This window comes from Rana temporaria, chromosome 1 (genome assembly GCF_905171775.1).
Source record: "Rana temporaria chromosome 1, aRanTem1.1, whole genome shotgun sequence".
NCBI lineage: Eukaryota > Metazoa > Chordata > Amphibia > Anura > Ranidae > Rana > Rana temporaria.
The window spans coordinates 484590876-484614230 of NC_053489.1; the positions used below are offsets into that span (position 1 = coordinate 484590876).

The window sequence follows — 23355 nt, forward strand, 5'->3', positions numbered from 1 at the left end:
GGGTAATTTACAATAGCCACTGGCATCCCCCAACCACCCACCTGGTGCCACCCCCTGGATAATGCTAATTCACATGGGGTGATTAGGGTGTGCCCAGGCACACCCTGTGCCCACGCCTATGATTATAGTGTATTTTTTTCTAAAAATAAATTGTGTTTTAAAGATCGCTGTGCAAATACTGTATGACATAAAATATTGCAATGATTGCCATTTTATTCTCTAGGGTCCCTGCTAAAAAAAATTATAATGTTTTCGGGTTCTAAGTAAGTGTGTGTTTAATATCACTTTAGGACTTGGGGCCCTGGGTAGTTTGCATCCACCACAGCCTGCCCGGAGTTACCGTGAAATACAGACCTTGGCACTTCCCGTGATTGCTATGTGCTTTTTCTTCTTAGGCCTATGGTTGCTGTGCAATCCATCTGTAAAAATGTTGCCTTCTCTTGTTCCTGTTCTTCAGTGGCTCCATTCCCTTGCAGGGTCTCATGGAACCACTTTAGCATGCATGCTCCCGGCTGGAATTGCATCCATGTCGCCCTACGCTGCATGCATACACTAGCAAAATTCTCCCTGAAGCCTTTAATGGTGAATGTGTTGTCTGTATGGATTTTACTGCATCCATGTGAAATGAATTCCACAGTAAAATGCACATGTGGTACATGTAGTATAACCTATGACCAGCAGACAGGTGTTTTTTATTTTAATTGTTTTTATTACATGCAACAGTATGCAATCAAAATGCATAGTGATCCAAAATAACAAAATGGGAATTGGGTCATATAGAGCATTCAAGCAACACAGAATTTTACTAATTATTAAATATTAATAATATTTTAATACAATTTAAAAAAAAAAATCTGAAATTATGCCATATTTATTTTTTGAAAACAAAACCCGGCGACCTCTTCTTGTTTTATTCATTGTTTTCAATGGTTCAAGAAGATGCTAAATCTGCTTCCATTTTTTAATTGTCCTGCAAATGCTGAGAGAGGATTCCTTCGAACAACCCACAGCATGTGTGATGAATAATGGATGAATAGTAGCAGACTCATGCTGGTAGAACATGGAATTCAAGCAGCCATCACAACCCAGAGCATCTAAATCGGGAACATAAGACCTCTACTAGTGAAAACACAATACACAAGCCGCTGTCTATTGCGCCATTGTCACATTCACACTTTCTGGGTATTCCATTCTTCCTTGGTTATAAAGAGGTGTAAAATGAAGTCATACAGTCTATGTGCCCCTAGGTACTAGAACGAACGCAAAGTCAGGTTTTCATTGAAATGATTATTCTGGGCAGATCCGATTTAACACAAATTTGTATAATTTTTTTTTTTTAATACTAGTGCAGGGTACCTGAGTCTTAAAGTGGAGTTCCACCCATTTTTTTTATGTTTGTCTGTGCTGCATGCTCTAATCTCATAGTGTTCAGAATGGACAATTTTTTAATTTAATTTGTTGCTTGTAAATACCTTTATTCTGTAGTCCTTCATTACTTCCTCCTCCTTATTTGCCTAGGCTATTTGCAAGGGTTTCTGGGATAGACATCATGTTTCCCAGTAGTCCTTGCAAACCTGACTGAAACCTATTACATTGCTTGTGCACTGAGCATGTGCGAGATATGCAAAGCTGAAATCCAGGAAGTCATACAGTCTGGCTTCATGATGCCCACGCTTAAGATGGCCACGGTCTATTTCTAGATTATAAACTAACAAAACAGACCTTAGTTTACAGACTAACTTTACTAGAATACATTAAGCTTGTGTATTACAGGGGTATTTATATTTAAAAAGTGAAATTGTGGGTGGAACTCCCCTTTAATATCGTTTTCTTGTAATTCTTTAGGCACCAACCCACTAGGAGAGGGTGGAACAGCACCCTGACCCAATAAGGGCTGTTATAATGTACAGTGTGGGGATGATGGTGAGCAGAATGACCACATTAGCGTGCTGCTGCTCTTTCATTGTCCACTGATGTGATGGGGCTTTTCCTGGATCAAACTGTAGTGGTTGCCAAAGGTCCAGGACCTGATTATGCTGTCTGACAGGGGTGCTTTGATCACAAGTCAGGACCCTTCGGGGTAAGACCACGCTATATTAAGATACCTCTCAAATCAACTCTCAACTCAACAAGACTGGGTGAATAAACATAAAGGCCCAGATTCACAAAGCACTTACGCTGACGTAGAACAAGATACGCCAACGCAAGTGCAAATGTGCGCCGTCGTATCTGTGCGCCGGACCCACAAACTAAGATGCGCCTAAAAACAGGCTTCATCCCGACGTAACTTGCCTACGCCGGCGTAGGGTGGGCGCACATTTAGGCTGGGCGCATGGTGGCGCTCCCATTGATTAGCCATTCAAATATGCAAATGAGGAAAATACGGCGATTCACGAACATACGTGCGCCCGACGCAGTGCGCGTAAGTTATACGTCCAGGGTTAAGTTATGCCCCATAAAGGAGGTGCAACCCAGCAGCAGACATGCAAAGGTCTGCACCAGGGAATACAAGCCGGCGTATTTTACGTTGGACGTGTGTCTGGCTGGGTGTAGGTTACGTTCACGCCGTAGGCAGTGATCCGGCGTAGTTTAGGCAGTTGTTTCGACGTGGTTGTGAGCATGCGCAGAGGGATGTGACCACGTCCCGGCGCATGCGCAGTTCCTGATACGTATCTGTCTGGCGCTCGGACCCTCATTTGCATGGCTCACGCCCACTTCCACCTACGCTGGCGTACGCCTTCGAAACCCAGCGCAGTATTGGGAGCACTGGCTTTGTGAATTCCATGCTTGGCTCTCTGCGCTGCGTTGGCGTAGCGTATATTATTTGCGCTACGGCAGCGTAATGTGCGCCCGCTCTCTGTGAATCTGGGCCATAATCTTTTGGCAGGTAAATCAGTGGTCATATATGTAATTTTAATTGTATATTTAGCTGTTTGCCTGGAGTGCAGCTTTGATGTGCTTTTAAAATTTGGCTTGAAGCCATGTGTTGACTGTCCAGTATTAAAGGGTTTGTAACCCTACATTATAATTTTCTGCTAACCCCCCTGCACTGTGTAATTGTTTGTTAAAATCAAAGCCTCTAAATAACTTTTTGTGAGGTATCTTCAGACTGGTCATGTGACTCCCGGCTGCTCTGATACTCTGATTTAGGGCTACAGCAGGAGTAGCTGAGCTCTCCCTATGATGCCAGCTGGGAGTCGCGTGACCACCATGCTGGCCGCTCGTCTCCTCACACTGTAGCTCCGGATCAGAGTATCAGAGCGGCCGTAAGTCACGTGAACGGCCTGAAGATGCCTCCCAAAAAGGTATTTAGAGGCTTAGGGCCAAATCCTCAAAGGACATACGACGGCTGTTACTCCGTCGTATCCCTGGTCCTAACTATGGAACTGATCCACAGAATCAGTTTTCCATAGTTAGGGAGAAGATCCGACATGTGTAATTGAATTACACTGCCGGATCTTAGGATGCAGTACCGCATCCGCCGCTGGGGGCATTTTGTGTCGAAATGCCGCCTCGGGTATGCAAATTAGCACTTACGGAGATCCACAAAGCTTTTCTGCTTCGTTTTTTCTCCGTAAAATGATGGCTGCTTTTACATGGTGTAAAGTTAGTACACCATGTAAAAGCAGACCCTTCTGTCTAGCGACGCATTTTTTTTCCGAATTTGATTTTTTTTTTTCGCGCCGTATCTTTTTTTTTTTCCCGACGCAACTTTATTGACCCGTCGCAATCCACAAAGCCCGGCGTAACGTAATTTTGCGCTATGCACGTCGGGAAAATGACGTCACGAGCATGCGCAGTACGGCCGGCGCGGGAGCGCGCCTCATTTAAATGGGAATCGCCCCCATGAAATGAGGAACGCCTTGCGCCGGCGGAATTTAAGTTACACGGCCAGAAATTTCTAGGTAAGTGCTTTGTGGATCGGGCACTTAGGTAGAAATTTTAAGGCAGTGTAACTTAAATTAGAATTTCGCCGTTACGCTGGGTCTTTGTGGATTTGGCCCTTAATTTCTAACAAACAACTACACAGTGCAGGATGGAAGCTTAAAAGAGGGGCTGGCAGTGATGTTTTAAAAATGTTAGTTTTTTTTACAAACAGCAGGGGGGTTTAGACAGAGACTCAGACACTTGAGCTGACTGGCAGAGAGGAGGGGGGAGGGGGGCATAACAGAGCTGCAGATGACGGAGGCACGCCAACTGGCCATAGTGTCAGGGCTCAGCAGCCATAATAAACTGTGGGCAGTTCACAGAGGGGAGGGCAGAAACTGGCAGGATCAGGCAGGTTTTGTTTTTACAGTTTCCAGAGGGGCAGCTTAGACGGCACAATCACTGTGCTGTTTAACCTGCTATAAGGGAACAGGGTATATATGTATATGTATGTATGTGTGTGTGTATATGTATATATATATATATATATATATATATATATATATATATATATATATATATATATATATATATATAGTGTATAATATAATTTTTTTTTTTTTTTTTAGGGTCACAAACACTTTTAAAGTAAATCCCTGTTCCAAGACTTCTAACGTTTTACCATTTTAAAACTATAACCCCACAACATAATTCACCTATACGTCATGATTGTCTATGCATTTATTTCACCCAGAACTATTTGATAGATATGCCTCTGGATAGTAGCAGACATTGTTTCAGTGTCTGTAGTTACTCCCTAGTCCTCCTTGTTAGTTGTTACTAAATGTTATCTTCTTTTTTTGGTGTGGTTAGCCGTAAATTGGGACCTGAGTAACTTTTCTGTTTAATATGCCATAGATGGAAACATTTTGTTCTGCGGCTTGGACAAAACAAGCTGGTACAAATGCGCCCACACATTCTTGCTTATCACACCCTGTATCCTGCATCTCAGATTATAAACCACTTAGACATAAATGTTGTTATACATTCTGAATGGTTGGTATTTTATTTATTAGAGGAGTTTAAATCTCATTTGTAATCCAAAAAAAAAAAAGAAAAGCATTTAGTTGCACTTTAACAACTTCGGACATTTGGATACAAGGACAGTGCTACATCAATGGAGAGGGGCACACTTCTTACTCTTTTCCTACATAGCATATTAAAGGATACATTGGCATTCTTGATAAATTCAGCTAAGGGCTCATACACACGGATGTATTGGGGCATACAACATAAAACATGACCACATTTCAGTGCTCCAAGCCACAGGTGTTGCATGCAGCCGCCTGTCCAAATGAATCATGAGCATGAATATGTGTACAGATGTACTCCTCTGGATGCAGGCTGTCTGCACCCAGGGTGGAACATCCGTACACATGTTTACGAAATCCAGTTGTGACAGAAAAAAACAAACAAAAAAAATAAAAAAAAGATTGTGGAAAAATGAAAGCAACAGTTCACAAGCAAGAATCAAATAAACAAAAAGGGCAAAAACAAATGAAAAGAACACTGACTATACTGAACTTCCTTGAAGACACCCTTGTAAACAAAGAAGAAGCGTGTAAAGTCAGGAATTTCACTGTGAAATCAATTTTGCTGAATGCGCTCAGCTCATCCCTTATTTACAGACTACAAGATAACCCTCTTCTTGTGTGAAACAGTTTACATTTGTTTTGAATTCGGGGATAAAACAATTTGATTTTTAAAAGTGCTCCCACACCCCCCTTCTAACGCCTATACTAACTTCCCGTTAAAAGAAAGATGCTTATACTTGCCTATTCTCAGGGCAACTCTGGTCCAGTCGTATGATCTCCCCTGTGTCAGCCAGTGCTGGTGCCCTATCAAGAAATGCCCCCCGTCAAAAAATGCCTCCGATGAGTCTGCTCTTGTGCAGTAACAAACGTCAATCCAGCTGATATGTTGATCAGCTTGTGTGACGTCAACGCAGTACATGCGCACATTGTCGGAGGCATTTTACGACGCTACGCAAACAGCAGAGGGAGAATGTACAGATTCTGCCTCGCTGTTGCAGGGAGGGTTTCGCATATGTTGAACGCAGTGTTTTATGCCTGTTGCATTGCGGGTTCAGTGTGATAAATGGCAGATTTTGGCTGTGTCTAAGGGCGGGTTAAAACGCACACAAATCCCGCCCTTCAAGACACCCACAACCCGCCCCACAAAAGTGAGGCAGAATCTGACAATTACATTCTCCCTCAGCGATTATCAGATCGTCGAATACGGATCAGTTCAAAATGAGGGACAAAGGGACTTGGTTCCAAATCAGTGACAGTCACTCAAAATCAGGAACAGTTGGGAGCTATGCCTGAGCAGCGCCGTTACCCATAGTCCCATCCGCTGTCGGCACTCCCTCCTCTCCCCTGAAGCCAATGCTAGCTTACGCAGGGGAGCCAGTTTAACCTCTTTCCCACCGGGCTTGTTTTTCAGATTCAGTGTTTACAAGACTAAAACAGATTTTTTTTGCTAGAAAATTACTTAAAACCCCCAAACATTATATATATTTTTTTCTAACACCCTAGAGAATAAAATGGCAGCCATTGCAATACTTTTTGTCACACCAAATTTGCGCAGCGGTCTTACAAGTGCACTTTTTTTGGAAAAAAAATCACTTCTTTGAATTAAAAAATAAGACAACAATAAATTTTGCCCAATTTTTTTATATATTGTGAAAGATAATGTTACGCCGAGTAAAATTATACCCAACATGTCACGCTTAAAAATTGCACCGGCTCGTGGCATGACGTCAAACTTTTACCCTTAAAAATCTCAATAGGCGACGTTTAAAAAATTCTACAGGTTACATTTTTTGAGTTACAGAGAAGGTCTAGGACTAGAATTATTGCTCTCGCTCTAACGATCGCGGCGATACCTCACTTGTGTGGTTTGAACACAGTTTTCATATGCAGCGCTACTCGCGTATGCGTTCGCTTCTGTCCGCGAGCTCGTCGGGACGGGGCGCTTTAAAATTTTTTTTTTTTGTTTTCTTATTTATTTTTATTTAGTTAATAATTTTTTACACTGAAATAAAAAATAAATAAAAAATTGATCACTTTTATTCCTATTACAAGGAATGTAAACATCCCTTGTAATAGAAAAAAGCATGACAGGTCCTCTTAAATATGAGATCTGGGGTCAAAAAGACCTCAGATCTTATATTTAGACTTAAATGCAAAGAAAAGAAAAGAAAAATCTAAAATGTCATTTTTTTTAAAAAAAAAATGTTTCTTTAAGACGCTGGGCGGGACTGACGTTTTGACGTCACTTCCGCCCAGCAGAGCTATGGGGACGGGTGAAGGACATTTTTCCCTCACTCGCAACCCCAGTCAGCTGACGAACGCACCCGATCGCCTCCGCCGCTACCGACGGCTCCGGTAAGCGGCAGAGAGCGGCGGGAGGGGGGGGGCCCTCTCCCGCCACCGACAACGGCGATCTCGCGGCGAATTTGCCGCGGAGACCGCCGTTATCGTGTACACCACCGCCCACTGAAGAGATGGATACCTCGGTTGTGGCAGCAGTTGCTGCCGTTACCGAGATATCCATCTTTAAAAAGAGGACGTCTTTTGGACATGGGGCCGTGGGCAAGAGGTTAAGAGACCAAGCCAGAGCACCTTGAGAATAGATAAGTATAGACCGTGAGGGAAGAAAGTAGTTGATCCCCACTGATTTTGTACATTTTCCCACTGACAAAGAACTGATCAGTCTATAATTGTAATGGTAGGTTTATATTAACAGTGAGAGACAGAATATCCAGAAAAACGCATTTCAAACAAATTATAAATCGATTTCTACTTTAATGAGTGAAATAAGTATTTGATCCCCTATCAATCAGTAAGATTTCAGGTTCCCAGGTGTCTTCTATACAGGTAACAAGCTGAGATTAGGAGCATACTCTTAAAGGGAGTGCTCCTAATCTCAGCTTGTTACCTGTATAAAAGGCACCTGTCCACAGAAGCAGTTAATCAGGTTCCAATCTCTTCACCATGGCCAAGACCAAAGAGCTGTCTAAGGATGGAATGGGCTACAAGACCATCACCATGGCCAAGACCAAAGAGCTGTCCATGGATGGAATGGGCTACAAGACCATCACCAAACAGCTTGGTGAGTGGGAGACAAGAGTTGGTGCGATTTATTCACCAATGGAAGAAACACAAAATAATTGTCGCTCTCCCTCGGTCTGGGGCTCCAAGCAAGATCTCACCACGTGGTGTTTTAATGATCATGAGAACAGTGAGGAATCAGACAGGAACTACATAGGAGAATCTCTGGTCAATGATCTCAAAGCAGCTAGGACCACAGTTGCCAAGAAAACAATTGGTAACACACTTCACCGTGAAGGAGCCAAATCCTGCAGTGCCCACAAGGTCCAGAAAGCAAATGTACAGGCACACTATCTCCACTGTAAAACATTGAGGTGGAAACATGATTTGGGGGTGTTTTTCTGCTATGGGGACAGGACAACTTCACTGCATCGAAGGGACGATGGACGGGCCATGTACTATCAAATTGTGGGTGAGAACCTCCTTCCCCCAGCCAGGGCATTAAAAATGGGTTGTGAAAATTACCCAAAACACACAGCCAAGGCAACAAAGGAGTGGCTCAAGAGAAGCACATTAAGGTCCTGGAGTGGCCTAGCCAGTCTGCAGACCTTAAAGCGGGAGTTCACCCGAATTTTTTTTTTTAACAGTAGATTGGGCCTAATTACGGGGAAGCAGAATCGGGTGTTTTGATTAAAATCAATGCAGTACTTACCTTTTTTGAGATAATGTTCTCCCGCCGCTTCCGGGTATGGTCTTCGGGACTGGGCGTTCCTATTTGATTGACAGCCTTCCAACGGTCGCATACAGCGCGTCGCGAGTTGCCGAACGTCGGTGCAGGGCTATTCGGCGCCTGCGCACCGACGTTCGGCTACTTTCGGAAACTGGTGACGCGATGTATGCGACGGTCGGAAGGCTGTCAATCAAATAGGAACGCCCAGTCCCGCAGCCCATACCCAGAAGCGGCGGCAGAACATCTATCTCAAAAAAGGTAAGTACTGCATTGATTTTAATCAAAACACCCGATTCTGCTTCCCGTAATTAGGCCCAATCTACTGTTAAAAATTTTTTTTTTGGGTGAACCTCCACTTTAATCCCATTGAAAATATGTGGAGGGAGCTGAAGGCTCGAGTTGCCAAACTTCAGCCTCGAAACCTTAATGACTTGGAGAGGATTTGCAAAGAGGAGTGGGACAAAATCCCTCCTGAGATGTGTGCAAACCTGGTGGCCTCTGTGATTGCCAACAAGGGTTTTGCCACCAAGTACAAAGTCATATTTTGCGAAGGGGTCAAATAATTATTTCACTCATTAAAATGCAAATCAGTTTAACACTTTTTTGAACTGCGTTTTTCTGGATTTTTTGTTGGTATTCTGTCTCTCATGCCGCGTACACACGGTCGTTTTTTTGTGATGAAAAAAAATGAAGTTTTTCAAACTTAATTTTAAAAAACGACGTTGCCTACACACCATCGTTTTTTCAACAAGCTCTAGCAAAGCGCGGTTACATTCAGCACGTACAGCGGGACTCTGTTCCATTCAAACTTGCGTCCTAACTTGCTTCTGAGCATGCGCGGGTTTAAAAACGTTGTTTTAAACGTCGTTTTAGCTACACACGTTTTGAAAAACGACATAAAAAATTGAAGCATGCTCAAATTTTTACGTTTTTTCAGAAGACATAAAACTACGTTTTCCCCACACACGGTCATTTTAAATGACGTTTTTAAAAATTACGTTTTTTTTCATCACAAAAAAAACGACCGTGTGTACGCGGCATCACTGTTAAACCCCAAAAAAAAATACCATTAAAATGTATAGACTGATCATTTCTTTGTCAGTGGAAATATGTATAAATACTTTGTTCCCCTCACTGTAGGTGTTAGAGGGGGGTGTGAGCAGTTGTAATATTTGATGGTTTTATCCCGGAATTCCATTTTAATGACATTTTCGAGCTTGTCATATGCAAAGTAAATTTTGCTCATTTATAGTGATTTAAGGTTAATCTAATCGGATCTAAGGTTTTCCCTTTCAATTTGGCACTGGCCCTAAATTGCACTGTGCCCTTGTTCACTTAGGAGCAATTCAAATTGCATGACAAGTCGCAGCTTATTGTCGGCAATGGCACCATTCCAATCGATGCGACTCTGACTTTGCAGCGCCGCACCAATTTGCACAAGTAATTCTTGCACTACTTTTGGCAACTTTGGGGGCGATTTCAATAGACAGCTGTGTATGAACCCTCTCAGATGTCTTTCAAGTAGCACCTGACCTGCTACTTTGAAATCGTGCTACTTCAAGTGGAATCAATGTGAACCAGGGCCCCAAATTGTTTCTCTAATGGACTCAAAAGAGAAAAAAAAATTATGAAAAAACAAATATACATAATGGACTCAAAAGAGAAATTCACATTGATGCTACTTTCAAATCGTGCTACTTCATTGGAAGTAGCTCGATTTTAAAGTGGCACTCGCCTATGTAGATTCAGCAGCGATCTGATGCTGCGGCTGTCCCCCAGTGGCTCAAAGACCAAGAACTGAGCAGAGAGCAGTAACTGTCAATTGCTGGCTCTCAGCTCTGCCCCTCCAGTGCTCACTAGAACGCAAGGCTGTGGAGGGGGCGGGACAGGAGCTGCCGGGCAGGCATCTCAGCAGATCCTGGCATTATTGTTGGGATCCCTGCAGAGCCTGGGCCAGCTCTATGATCATATGCGATTCGCCACATGGAAAATAGGACCACCATCCATCTCGGATCGGATTGCGGTGGATTTCAGCGGACATGTCGCAACTGATACCCGCTGCTTCATAGGGATGAATGGAGGGTCCGATTTAGGTCTGACTGAAAAACGGACAGGTCTGTGTAAAAGGGCCCTTAGAAATCCAGTGCAGGCATTACAATTAAAAGTTGTGACAAAAAATGTACAACGTTTGTCAGATCTCTGCTGCTATCATAAACTTTGAAGGTTCTTGGCCAAGGTTTTTGTTTGCTATCTGATGCAGCTGGTGGTGTTCCCATGAGAATGATTGCTGTTAAAGCTAAACTAAACATTATCCTTATTCCCCCACCCTGATCCATACACACCAACTACTTAAAGGGGTTGTAAAGAATCCCCCCCCCCCCCCTAAATAGCTTCCTTTACCTTAGTGCAGTCCTCCTTCATTTACCTCATCCTTCCATTTTACTTTTAAATGTCCTTATTTCTTCTGAGAAATCCTCACTTCCTGGTCTTCTGTCTGTAACTACACACCGTAATGCAAGGCTTTCTCCCTGGTGTGGAGAAAGTCTCTTAAGGGGGGAGGGGGCGAGCAGACAAGTCAGGACACTATCTACTTTGCAGATAGAGAAAGGAGCTGTGTGTTAGTGGGCATCCTGACACTCCTGCTCGCCCCCTCAAGAGGCTTTCTCCACACCAAGGAGAAAGCCTCGCATTACTGTGTGTAGTTTCAGACAGAAGAACAGGAAGTGAGGATTTCTCAGAAGAAATAAGGACATTTAAAAGCAAAATGGAAGGATGAGGTAAGTGAAGGAGGACTGCACTAAGGTAAAGGGAAGCTATTTAGGGAAAAAATGTTTACTTTACAACCCCTTTAATGGTCCTGTAATGTATTTTTTTTTTTTTTACTTTCTCTCTTCCCCTCCCTTCTGTTTGTTTGAAACCAGCGGTGTGCTTTAGTTGTGGTCATGTGCACTGCTCTATGCACATTACAAATACATCCATAGTCCATCTCAGGAGCAAGCAAGAGTTGGTGGCTAAATTTCTACATACAGCAAGACCATAGAAAATGAACTTGGCCACTCTATAACAGGAAGTCAGATCGCAGCAGCCAGAAAAAGAAAATTTGCATGTGGCTGAGAGCAATCGAAGGTGCTTTTTTAGTTGAGAATACATACTTGGGGGGGGGGATATATATATATATATATATATATATATATATATATATATATATATATATATATATATATATATATATATATATATATATATATATATAATATAATATATTTTATATTATTATTATATTATTATTATATATTATATTATTATTATATATTATATTATTATTATATATTATTATTATTATTATTATTATTATTTTTTTTTTTTTTGTGTCCCTTTAAATAATCATAAACAAGGAGAGGCAGACGTAGGCGCTGGAATGTGAACACCATTTCTATATGTATTGGATTTTGCTGTCATACCAGAAGATATGTGAAAAGTTAATTAACATTTTTCTAACTATTTATCCATCAGTTATTTAAATCAATCTAGTAAACTTTAATAGTATTTTTATTTTATGAGGGTGTTATGCAGAAGTGAACTGCCGACCCCCGGGTCATCTCATTTTGTGAAGTTATGAAGCAGCACTAGGGTCGCCGGTTCAAATCCCAACCACAGCACTGCCTGCCTGGAATTGCATGATCTCTCTGTGCCTGCGTGGGTTTCCTCCCACACTCCAAAGACATGCTGGTGGGTTAATTGGCTCCTGTCTAAATTGGCCCTTTTATGTATGAATGTGAATTAGCCTTAAATTGTACGCTTCTTGAGGGCAGGGAATGACATGAATATACAATATATATGTAAAGCGCTGTGTAAAATTGACAGCATTTTATGTAATAAACAAGTTGTGCACAGGGTCTATTCTTTTAGATGCAGACATTCACATTTCCTGAGTTAAGTAAACCTGCTCACTAATATTTTCCATAAGTTCTTTTTTTGGAGGATCTGTTTGTTTAAGAAGGCAGGTATTTTAAGCAACATGCACTGTTAAGGCTCTTCCTTGGAAATTGACAAAAATAACACATTGGTTTTTAAATAAATAAAATCTCTGGGCGCGACTGCATACGTGTGTAGGAAGTCTTGAGCAGCAGGAAATCTGTAGTACAGGGTGCGTTAAAAGCTTTGGTAGCCACGTCTTTTCCAGTAATTAATTTCCTCTTTTGCCGATACCTGCTTTGTAGCACAAAGAGAACCAAATCTTAGTTGTTTAGCATTTTAATCTATAGTTTAAACCAGGGATATGCAATTAGCGGACCTCCTGCTGTTGCAGAACTACAAGTCCCATGAGGCATAGCAAGACTCTGATGGCCACAAGCATGACACCCAGAGGCAGAGGCATGATGGGACTTGTAGTTTTGCAACAGCTAATTGCATATCCCTGCTTTAAATGTACAATGCACAGGATTGTTGCCCACCAACTGAACTGAAACATACAGCATATATATTTTTTTTTATTGGTTTTAAACAATTACAAGGTCATAGAAATAAAGTCATATCATATACAGACCAAGACATAATTAAAGAATGTGGATGTTGTCAATTATTTTAGTTTTAGGTCTCATGCACACAAGCGCATCAGAGGAATGACTGTAGGCGGGTATACAGTCATATACAGCGTTTTGCATTTGAGGAATCTAAATGCTATACATAGGTATACACAAGTACTTGTGTATACCCACATACAGCCATTCATGTCTTTGGGCACCTGAATGCTGAATGTTACTTTTTACACCACCAGCACTCCTGTGTGCATCAAGCCTTTCCTGTCAAAGTTTCACATTCACAAAACACCAGGTGCATCAAAAAAAGTGCATGGGGTGTACTCCAAAGAGAAAGAACCCTGGCCCCAATCCCCCAGGGCACAAGGCTCCTGAAAGGGATTGGGTTACTTCAAGCCGAAGCTGGGTGGACCACTTTCTTTGGGAGGACTGATGACGCAAGGCCTACCCAAGTACTAGATTGGAATCCCCCAAAGGGAGACCCCAAGAAATGGAGAGAACCTGACCAAAGGGTCGTGTGCTCTCCCCACCAAGACTTTCGGAGCGAGTCCAAGGACCTACACCCTACTAGTTAGGGTAAGTGCCAAAACTGTGTACATGCAAAAACAAAACAATAGATAGAAAAACATAGAAGGGAAAGGGGACTCTCTAGTGGGCTACATTCTCCTGCTGTACTACATAGCCAGGAGGAGTTTTTCTGTATCTATACAGGCAGATCATGGCTTGTAGAAGGAGCTGTCAGGGTGCTCTACATAGCTTCCTTCCTTAGTACTCCTCTCAAGAACCTTAAGCTCTGAAGCAAACCGTGACCTGGCTCCTGGGAGGAGTTGTGCAAATATCAAAATTCTTTGATGAGTAGATGCCAGTCTGGAGGAGTTGGCCTTCCTAGGCAGGCTGAATTTTCATGCAGACTGACCCAAGTAAAACCCATGTTGATTCTGTGCCTCCACGACTGACGGAACTGAAATCCAATGAATGAAAGGGGTCGGCCAGGGACTTTTTAAAGTGATTGTAATTTTTCTATTAAAATAACATGTTATACTTACCTGCCCTGTGCAGTAGTTTTGCACAGAGCAGCCTAGATCCTCTTCTTCTCCGGTCCCTGGCTGGAGCTCCTGACCCCTCACTCCTGTTAAGTGCCCCCACAGCAAGCAGCTAGCTATGGGGGCACCTGAGCCGAGCTGCAGCTCCATGTATTCATTCAAACACGGAGCTGCCATTCGGCCCCGCCCCTCTCTCCCTTGTTTGGCTGAGTTTGATTGACGATGTCTCCGCCAATCAGGAGAGAGAGTCCTGGGCGGCTGATGCACTTGTGGGCATCACTGGACAGAGAAAGGTAAGTATGAGGGGGCTGCTGCACACAAAAGGCTTTTTATCTTAATGCATAGAATGCATTAAGATATAAATAAACCTTCTGACGTTACAACCCCTTTAAGGCTGGGAAGGAAAGTACTATATGATGCTGGACATCCTCCAGCCAGGAAATGAGCCAGGCACTATCTGACTTGTTACAAATTCTAATGCAAACTGTGAGGAGCTCACAGAACTACTAAATTATTCAAAAAGTGGCAGCGGATCATCGGGATGGTAAATATTAGCAGTGGAAGTGAACCTGTTTCTTTGTCACAAATGGGCAAAGTTACAAGTCCGCTTTGCGTCCTTTTGAATTGAAGCCCATTTTTAGCTGTCATTGTGTAAACCGACAGGTGATTTACAATTGTTTGTGCTTCCTGTTCTACCAAGTTATATAAATACTATTTGTGCCCGTGCATTTCCCTGTTACTTTTTCTAGAACTGCTAGCTATCTAGCTTTGATGAGATAAATATCCTTAAAGAAACTGAGCCCGGAAACTGACAGTTCACTGAAGATAGCGATATGGTGATAGGGGTTTCTTTTGGCAGGACAAATGAAACGGCCGGCCGAGTGTAACAGATACGGTGTGGCTAAACAGATCATGGCAAATTTAACCGCTCAGCAAAATAAATCCGTTGTAAAGAGCAGTGGGGAATCGTAAATAGTTACCTCCTGGAGGACAGCAGATTCGTGAAACGACTAATTAAAGGTGACATGATCTTTGACAGTCCAATTAAAGCTAAGGTCACTGGTAAGCTCCGTTCTTATGTTGATATGACATCAACAAACACATCTCAATAAAGCGCGAGCGGGCATTTGAAGAGAGAATTAGAGGGATTAGCATTGTGACCTAGGAGGTGATTCATCCTGGTCTTTCTGCAGGTTCCATTATCATTGATGCTTTATGTTCATGACGTGTTTCCTAATTCTGGGAAATACATCTAAAATTAGCTTCTGTAAAAGTTTACCTAAGCTTTCAATAACTTTTCTGCATTTATTCAGCATGTAAATGTATCAAAAAGGTGCCCCCCGACACGTTTTACTTCTATGGCCCTATTTACACAGAGGGATTAGCTGCGTGTCCCTTTCAGGGCTAGCTTTTAACTGGCATGAGGATGCACAGGTGCTGCTGCTTTTGTAGGCCTCTTGCACACGAATGCCTAAAAACACTTTTTTTTTATTCAAACAGAGGGCCAGATTCTCAAAGATTTGGCGTTGGCATAGTGTAAGCCATTTACACCACGCCACCGCAACTTACTGGAGCAAGTGCCGTATTCTCCAAGCACTTGCTCCGTAATTTGCGGCGGCGTAGTGTAAATGGCCCGATAGAACTGCGCATGCGCTGGGCGGAAAAATAGCCCAGTGCGCATGCTCCAGCTCACGACGGAAAACGTCAATGACGCCGACGTGAGCGGCATTGACGTAAAGTCGTATTCGCGGACGACTTAGTAAAACGATGTAACCGACGGAAAAAGACGACGCTGACCCGACGCCATACTTAACATGGCATACGGCGGACTGGCGTAAGGTTACCCCTCATATAGCAGGGGTAACCTTATGCTTACGGAAACAACGTAAACGACGACTACGCGGCGCAAATTCGTTCGGGAATCGGCGTATCAGGCTCATTTGCATAGTCAAATGAGAACTGAACGTAAACGCCACCTAGCGGCCAGCGTCGAATTACATCTAAGATCCGACGGTGTAAGTGACTTACATCTGTCGGATCTTGGCCGTATCTATGCGAAAATGATTCTAGGAATCACTCGCATAGATACCCGGGGCCAAAAACAGAGATATGACAGTGTTTCCTGAGATACACCGTCGTAACTCTTTTGAGAATCTGGCCCAAAGTTTTTTATTGAGGAATAACAAGTACAAAGGGTGCAGGGAAATGAATGGGCCATAACAACCAATACAATAACGACGGTAAACAAATTGCACAGAAAAAAAAAAAAATAACATTTGTTACCATGGTAAGATAAGAGTACCAGGTATAAGTCACTAACTGAACATTAAAGGGGTTGTAAAGATAAAAAATGTTTTTCCAAAATAGCTTCCTTTACCTTAGTGCAGTCCTCCTTCACTTACCTCATCCTTCCATTTTGCTTTTAAATGTCCTTATTTCTTCCGAGAAATCCTTACTTCCTGTTCTTCTTATTGTAACTTCACACCGTAATGCAAGGCTTTCTTCCTGGTGTGGAGTGTCATGCTCGCCCCCTCCCCTGGAATACAGAAGAGTCGGGAAGCTCTCTACGTTGCAGATAGAGAAAGGAGCTGTGTGTTAGAGAGCGTCCTGGCTCTCCTGTAGTCCAAGGGAGGGGGCGAGCACAACACTCCACACCATGGAGAAAGCCTTGCATTACTGTGTGGAGTTACAGACAGAAGAACAGGAAGTGAGGATTTCTCAGAAGAAATAAGGACATTTAAAAGCAAAATGGAAGGATGAGGTAAGTGAAGGAGGACTGCACTAAGGTAAAGGAAGCTATTTAGGAAAAAAATCTTTTTTACCTTTACAACCCCTTTAAGGTCAATTTGAGAAAAGAAAAAAAGAATTGTGGGGAAGGCTAAGGGGGTAGGTCCATGTGAGTGATGGTCCCAATGCAGTATGGGCCAAATGGATAGAAGACAAATCTACAGTAAAGCAAGGGCGCAGGACAAAACTTTGGGCGAGACTTGCCATAGAGGGAGGCATCAGGGGCTATTAACCGTCAAGCTGTACAGGAGGGTTCAGGTGGCCAAAAGGGAGAATAGCAGCGGAAGAGGGTAGAGAGGTGGGCATCAAAGACAGAAGCATGGGAACAAACATAATATGTTAGGCACAGAGAGAGGACAATAAGATGGAAGTAAGGGGGAGAGGGAGGGTCGTGATGAAGGGAAAAGGGGGTTGATGAAGGGGAGGGATGGAGCTATTCATACCACTTTTAATTTTCCAAATTTTGTCCTGTTACAACCAAAAACATAAATGTATTTTTCATTGGATCACATTGTACAGTAGTACCATGCAATCTGGTTACTATGTATTTTTTAAAGTAGTGCATGCGCTACTTTTGGTGTGCTCGGTCGAGGTTTTAGCCCATTCAAATGACTGAGATAGAATCGCACTGCACCTGGATTTCATGGTGTGAACCGCCCCCTACTGTTCAGGTATTCAGGAAGCCACGAACAGCAGTGGACATGACTCCCTCCGTGATGTTGGCATGAATTGGGAAATCAATTGTCTACTCATGCGGGCTGAACAAGGGAGAAGAAGTGTATGGCTAGCTTTCATTATGCCTTGTTATGTGTATTGGCCTCGTCCTGTGCCAGGGGCACCATGCCGAACCTTCACAGCTCTCTGCTGAAAGATACCGGCATTGAGCTGTAAACACTAATAAATCCCGATTCTATTACAGGTGGTGTAGAGGGCCGTGTACAGCTGGCACATTAGATGTCAAAATTGCTTTGATCATAATAGTTATTAATACTGGTGTACAGTGTGCTTTCATTGAACTGCAGCTTCTCAGCAGTTGCCAGGATCTGCCAGTTTGAAAACCTGCTGATTTATACTTGTCACATCAGAACAAAGCATAAGCTGATGAACTTCCTAGAAGTTTACAAGAAATATTTTAGATGATTTGAGCTTTGAGCAACTCTCTGTTTGCACGGAACACTGTTTATTCTGTAAACCGAGAATGGGAGAAACGTTCTAAGACAGAGTAAAGATTGACTGAAGTCTGAGCCTTGTTGGCCAGATTAGGGAGTGTTTGAGTGGCATGAGCCTATATTTCTCTGATATTTATTAATGTCATTAATATTTGCCCTTTTTTTCTCTCTTTTTAGCTGTACCATTCCCACCAAATCATAGGCTTACAGCAAAAGAAATATTTGACAATGATGGCAAACCTCGGGTAGACGTCTTAAAAGGCCACTTAATGAAAGAGGGAAGACTGGAAGAAAGCGTGGCTCTTCGATTAATAACAGAAGGAGCTTCAATTCTCCGCATGGAAAAAAACTTACTGGATATTGATGCTCCAGTGACAGGTGGGTGACCATTTTTTAAAGAACATTCTGAGGGCACTAAAGTGATAATAGGTACAGTTGCAAGAAAATGTATGTGAATTTTGGAATGATATGGATTTCTGCACAAATTGGTCATAAAAGGTGATCTGATCTTCATCTAAGTCACAACAATAGACAATCACAGTCTGCTTAACCACTTGCTTACTGGGCACATAAACCCCCTTCGTTCCCAAGCGAAATTTCAGCTTCCGGGAACTGCGTCGCTTTAACTGACATTTGCTCGGTCGTGCGACGTGACTCCCAAACAAAATTGACGTCCTTTTTTCCCCACAAATAGAGCTTTATTTTGGTGGTATTTGATCACCTCTGCGGTTTTTATTTTTTGCGCTATAAACAAAAAAAGAGCGACAATTTAAAAAATATATATATTTTTTTTACTTGTTGCTATAATAAATATCCCAATTTTTTTAAAAAAAAAAAATTTTTTTTCTCAGTTAAGGCCGATACGTATTTTTCGACGTATTTTTGTAAAAAAAAAAAAAAAAAAATCGCAATAAGCGACTGGTTTGCGCAAAAGTTATAGCGCCTACAAAATGGGGAACAGAATTATGATTTTTTTTCATTATTTTTTTTTTACTAGTAATGGCGGCGATCTGCGATTTTTATTGGGACTGCGATATTGCGGCGGACGTATCGGACACTTTCGACACAAATTTGGGACCATTCACATTTATACAGCGATCAGTGCTATAAAAATGCACTAATTACTGTATAAATGTGACTGGCAGAGAAGGGGTTAACACTAGGGGGTGAGGAAGGGGTTAACTGTGTAGCCTGGGTGTGTTCTAACTGTGTGGGGGGAGGGGGGTGACTGGGGGAGGTGACCGATGCTGTGTCTCCTATGTACAAGAGACACAGATCGGTCTCCTCTCCTCTAACAGCACGTGGAGCTCTGTGTTTACACACAGAGCTCCACGTCTCTGCTGTTACCGGCGTCACCGACGATCGCGTGTACCCGGCGGACATCGCGGCCGCCGGGTACACGCATCGGGTCCTCAGCGATGCGGCGGCACAGTGGTTACCCGCCGCGCACCCCCCAGTGGCGCGCGCGGGTAATGCATTTCAAATGACGTCCAAAGACGTCCAGTTGGCACCTGAGAACCGCGCTGTTGACGTCTTTTGTCAATAGCGCGGGTCTCAAATGGTTAAACTAATAACACACAAAGAATTAAATGTTAGCATGTTTTTATTGAACACACCATGTAAACATTCACAGAAGTTAATAACATTAATACCAAAAAAAAAAGTGAATAAAATTATAAATAAGCAAAAAAGTGTCCACATTAACAATTGATGAAATATTGTCCATAAGATATATAGGTGTCTTCCCAATCACCATGTCAGTAAGAAGTTGTCTCTTCCTTAATCCAAGCCAAGTGATTCACCATGTGTGGTTAGATTACTCACCCCCCAGACATTTGTGGCCACTTGAAGCCTGCCAAGCTTTAGAAATAAAACCAAAGGTGGAGGAGGACTGGATGCGGTATCACCATAAACTTTGATGCATGTTTTCTTTCATAAATGACAGAAGCTACAAGCCAATAAAATAATGTATTCATAGGGGGAGATTTACTGAACCTGTAGCACTCAGAATCTGGTGTAGCTGTGTATGGCAGTGTTTTTCAACTCCAGTCCTCAAGGCACACCAACAGGTCATGTTTTCAGGCTTTCCATTATTTTGAACAGGTGATTTGATCAGTTTCACTGCCTTGGTAATCACCACAGTCGTTTCATCTAAAGGAAATCCTGAAAACATGACCTGTTGGTGTGCCTTGAGGACTGGAGTTGAAAAACACTGGTGTATGGTAACCAATCCGCTTCTAACATCAGCTTGTTCAATTGAGCTTTAGCAATAATACCTGGAAGCTGATTGGTTTCTGTGCAGAGTTGCACCATATTTTGCACTCTCCAGCCTTAGTAAATAACCCAAAGCTGCTCTTGTGCGCTCGAGTGGTAAGTATGGAGATGTACAGTATATGTATTCTTCGTCAGCGCAATGGCCTTGCTGCCCTCTTAGGACAATCTGTATCCTTATAAACCACAAAACAACAAGAGAGGGCACACCGACCTAGCGTGTTACCAGCATAAATTGTATTTACAAATTAAAACAAGTTTTATACTTACAAACGCATGCCATGTATATGCATATCGTAGCAAGTGAGAACAATCAACTTCAGGTCTGCTGTAGTCATCTAATAGTGTGGAAAGACCAGGCAGCGTCCATAATGGTTGAGGTGTTTTTAAGGGAGAACCCTCTTCATCAGAGCCAAAATGGTGGACAATTTTGGAAATTCACCATTTTGGCTCTGATAAAGAGGGTTCTCCCTTGAAATGCATCAGCCATTATAGACGCTGCCTGGTCTTCCCACACTATTAGAGGACTACAGCAGACCTGAAGGCGATTGTTCTCACTTGCAATGATATGCATATACATGCCGTACATAAATAACATTTATGCTGGTAATATGCTAGGTCGGTGCGTCCTCTAAATAACCCCCATAGTGTAGTAAATTGATTTAGATAAAGGAATCGCATGGATTAAAGATGTATGCACTCACATGTAAAAGTGCCTGAGAGGCACCAACACAAACCGATCAGTCAAGGGACAAAGATAGTGCACCGCCGCTCGCATCCACAGACACAGCCTGGAAGTGATGACAGCAACTCATTCTCAATGCATTTTCACAAACATGCGTCCCCAGGAAGCATCTAGTGTTATTTATTCTTAAAGGGGCAGCTGCACTTAATTATAACACTTTCTTTATCGTTACATCACGGGACACAGAGCGGCATTCATTACTATATGGGTTATATGGAGTACCTTCAGGTGATAGACACTGGCAATCTCAAACAGGAAATGCCCCTCCCTATATAACCCCCTCCCATAGGAGGAGTACCTCAGTTTTTACGCCAGTGTCTTAGGTGTTAGTCATGGTTTAGCTTGCCTCCGCATCCTTGGGATTAGGTGAGCTAACCGGTTCTGTCCAAAGGCCTCAGCGCTAAAGTGGTCAGTAACCGGACCCCAAACCCTTGGGGTATAGCCCATAATGCTTTTCTTTTTAGAGAGCTGGACCCTGGGCCCAGAACTTAGAAACCTTTGGGTGCCTAATGTTTTCTGTTGCCAGAGTGCTATATGGGCCCAGGACAGTGGATCCTTCATAGGAACCCAGGGCCTGAAGGTCTAGACATCCCCACCGAGATGGGGGAAGATTGGGCCTCTTGCTTGGCAAAGTCCTGCGGCATGGAGCAGGTAAGTGAGGGGAAAACTTGCGGAACTTGGTTCTTAGCAGGTTTTTTCTGGGGGGTCACAGGGGACATGCCTAAAGTTATGCGCTGCATCTGGCAAACTAGTCACATATCATAAAGATAGGATGGCTCTATGTGTATTATTCCCCATAAAATGTGACCTCCCTTGTAGTGTTGGAAAAGCATTGAGTGGGGCCTGTGTGATATAAAACTATATGTGTGTGTCAGAGAGCTGTGCTTACCTGCAAGCCTCCAGGCGATGCTCCATTCAGTCTTCCTCCTCAGAGCCTGCAAAGCAGGCAAAACGCTGACCTCCTCGTGGTTCCAGGCTGCAGGCTGCAGTTTGCTGGAGCTGAGAGGTCCCTTCCCCCCAACCCCCCCCCCCCCCTGTCGGCGGGCGCGCGGCGCGCGTTCACGTATTATAGGCGCAATTGGCGCCGTTTAGCTGGGGGGGAAGGGCGGGTCAGTAGCTTAAGGAAGGGGCGGCCCTTCCTTGTTTGTTCCATACAGCTCATTCAATACTTTGGAACTGGGGAGGAAAGACCAGAGCGGCAGCACGGGGCGCCGAGGACACACAGTGGCCAGAAAGAATATTGCAGTCTTCAGAAGACTGTTTTCAAGCCTAGGAATAGGCTGTTTCTTTTCCATCTCATAGTTTTTCTTGCAATACTACTCAGGGGGACAGAATGTTTTTTCTTTCCTGGATTTGAAGCAAAGAAAAAAAAAAAAAAAAAAAGTCATCTAGGGGAGAGGAAGCATTTTTTATCCCCCAAACAGGTGTTTGGGCAATTAACTATTTATAGTCCCAAGTACCAATAAGCTAGCAGGTGTACCTCGGTATTGTACCATGGCATCCGGGTCAGAGGGTACAAGAGGTGGGGATTCCCCCAGAGAGTCTGAGGTCTCGGACAAAATTATGCCGCTGCTTTCCCCACAGGGAGCCTTGGGGCCATCGGGATCTGGGGCTGGAGCTGACGCGGGTCAGTCCAACCCTAAGACGGTCACTGACAAGGTATTACTCACCTCTTTAAAGGAGATGGAGAAAAGAATGGGAAAAATGATAGCCGCAGCTATGCGGGGCAGTAAACGGAGTAGATCTCCGTCGCCCGAGCGCGGACCCTCAGAAGAGGAGGTCATTTCCTCAGGGGAATTGGACGACCTCTTGGACAAGGACCAAGTAGGTTCAGGGATCGAAGATCCGGATACAGAGGAGTCTGGGGCAGTCTCCCTGAGGGAGAGCTGGTGGATTCAAGGATTAACGGACTTGGTCCATAAGGCATTCAACTTGCCAGTACCAGATCTCCAGGTATCGACGGTTTCAGCTTTGGGCTCACTGAGGGCGCCTCAAAGCAAGGCTGTGTTTCCGATCCATCCTCTATTAGAGGGAGTTTTGTTCCAAGATTGGAACAAGCCAGATAAAATCTTCTTACCACCTAAAAGATT

The 23355-nt window shown here is 43.2% G+C and overlaps 1 protein-coding gene across 5 annotated transcripts in view; it reads left to right on the top strand.

The window, feature by feature from the left end:
* The window catches only part of PPP3CA (protein phosphatase 3 catalytic subunit alpha), a 353670-nt gene that overhangs the window by 163160 nt on the left and 167155 nt on the right, over nt 1-23355 (top strand). For all 5 annotated transcript variants that reach the window (XM_040329963.1, XM_040329973.1, XM_040329989.1 and 2 more), the window contains exon 2: nt 18427-18627. In XM_040329963.1, coding sequence (XP_040185897.1) covers nt 18427-18627 — 201 coding nt within the window. The remainder of the gene's footprint in view (nt 1-18426; nt 18628-23355) is intronic.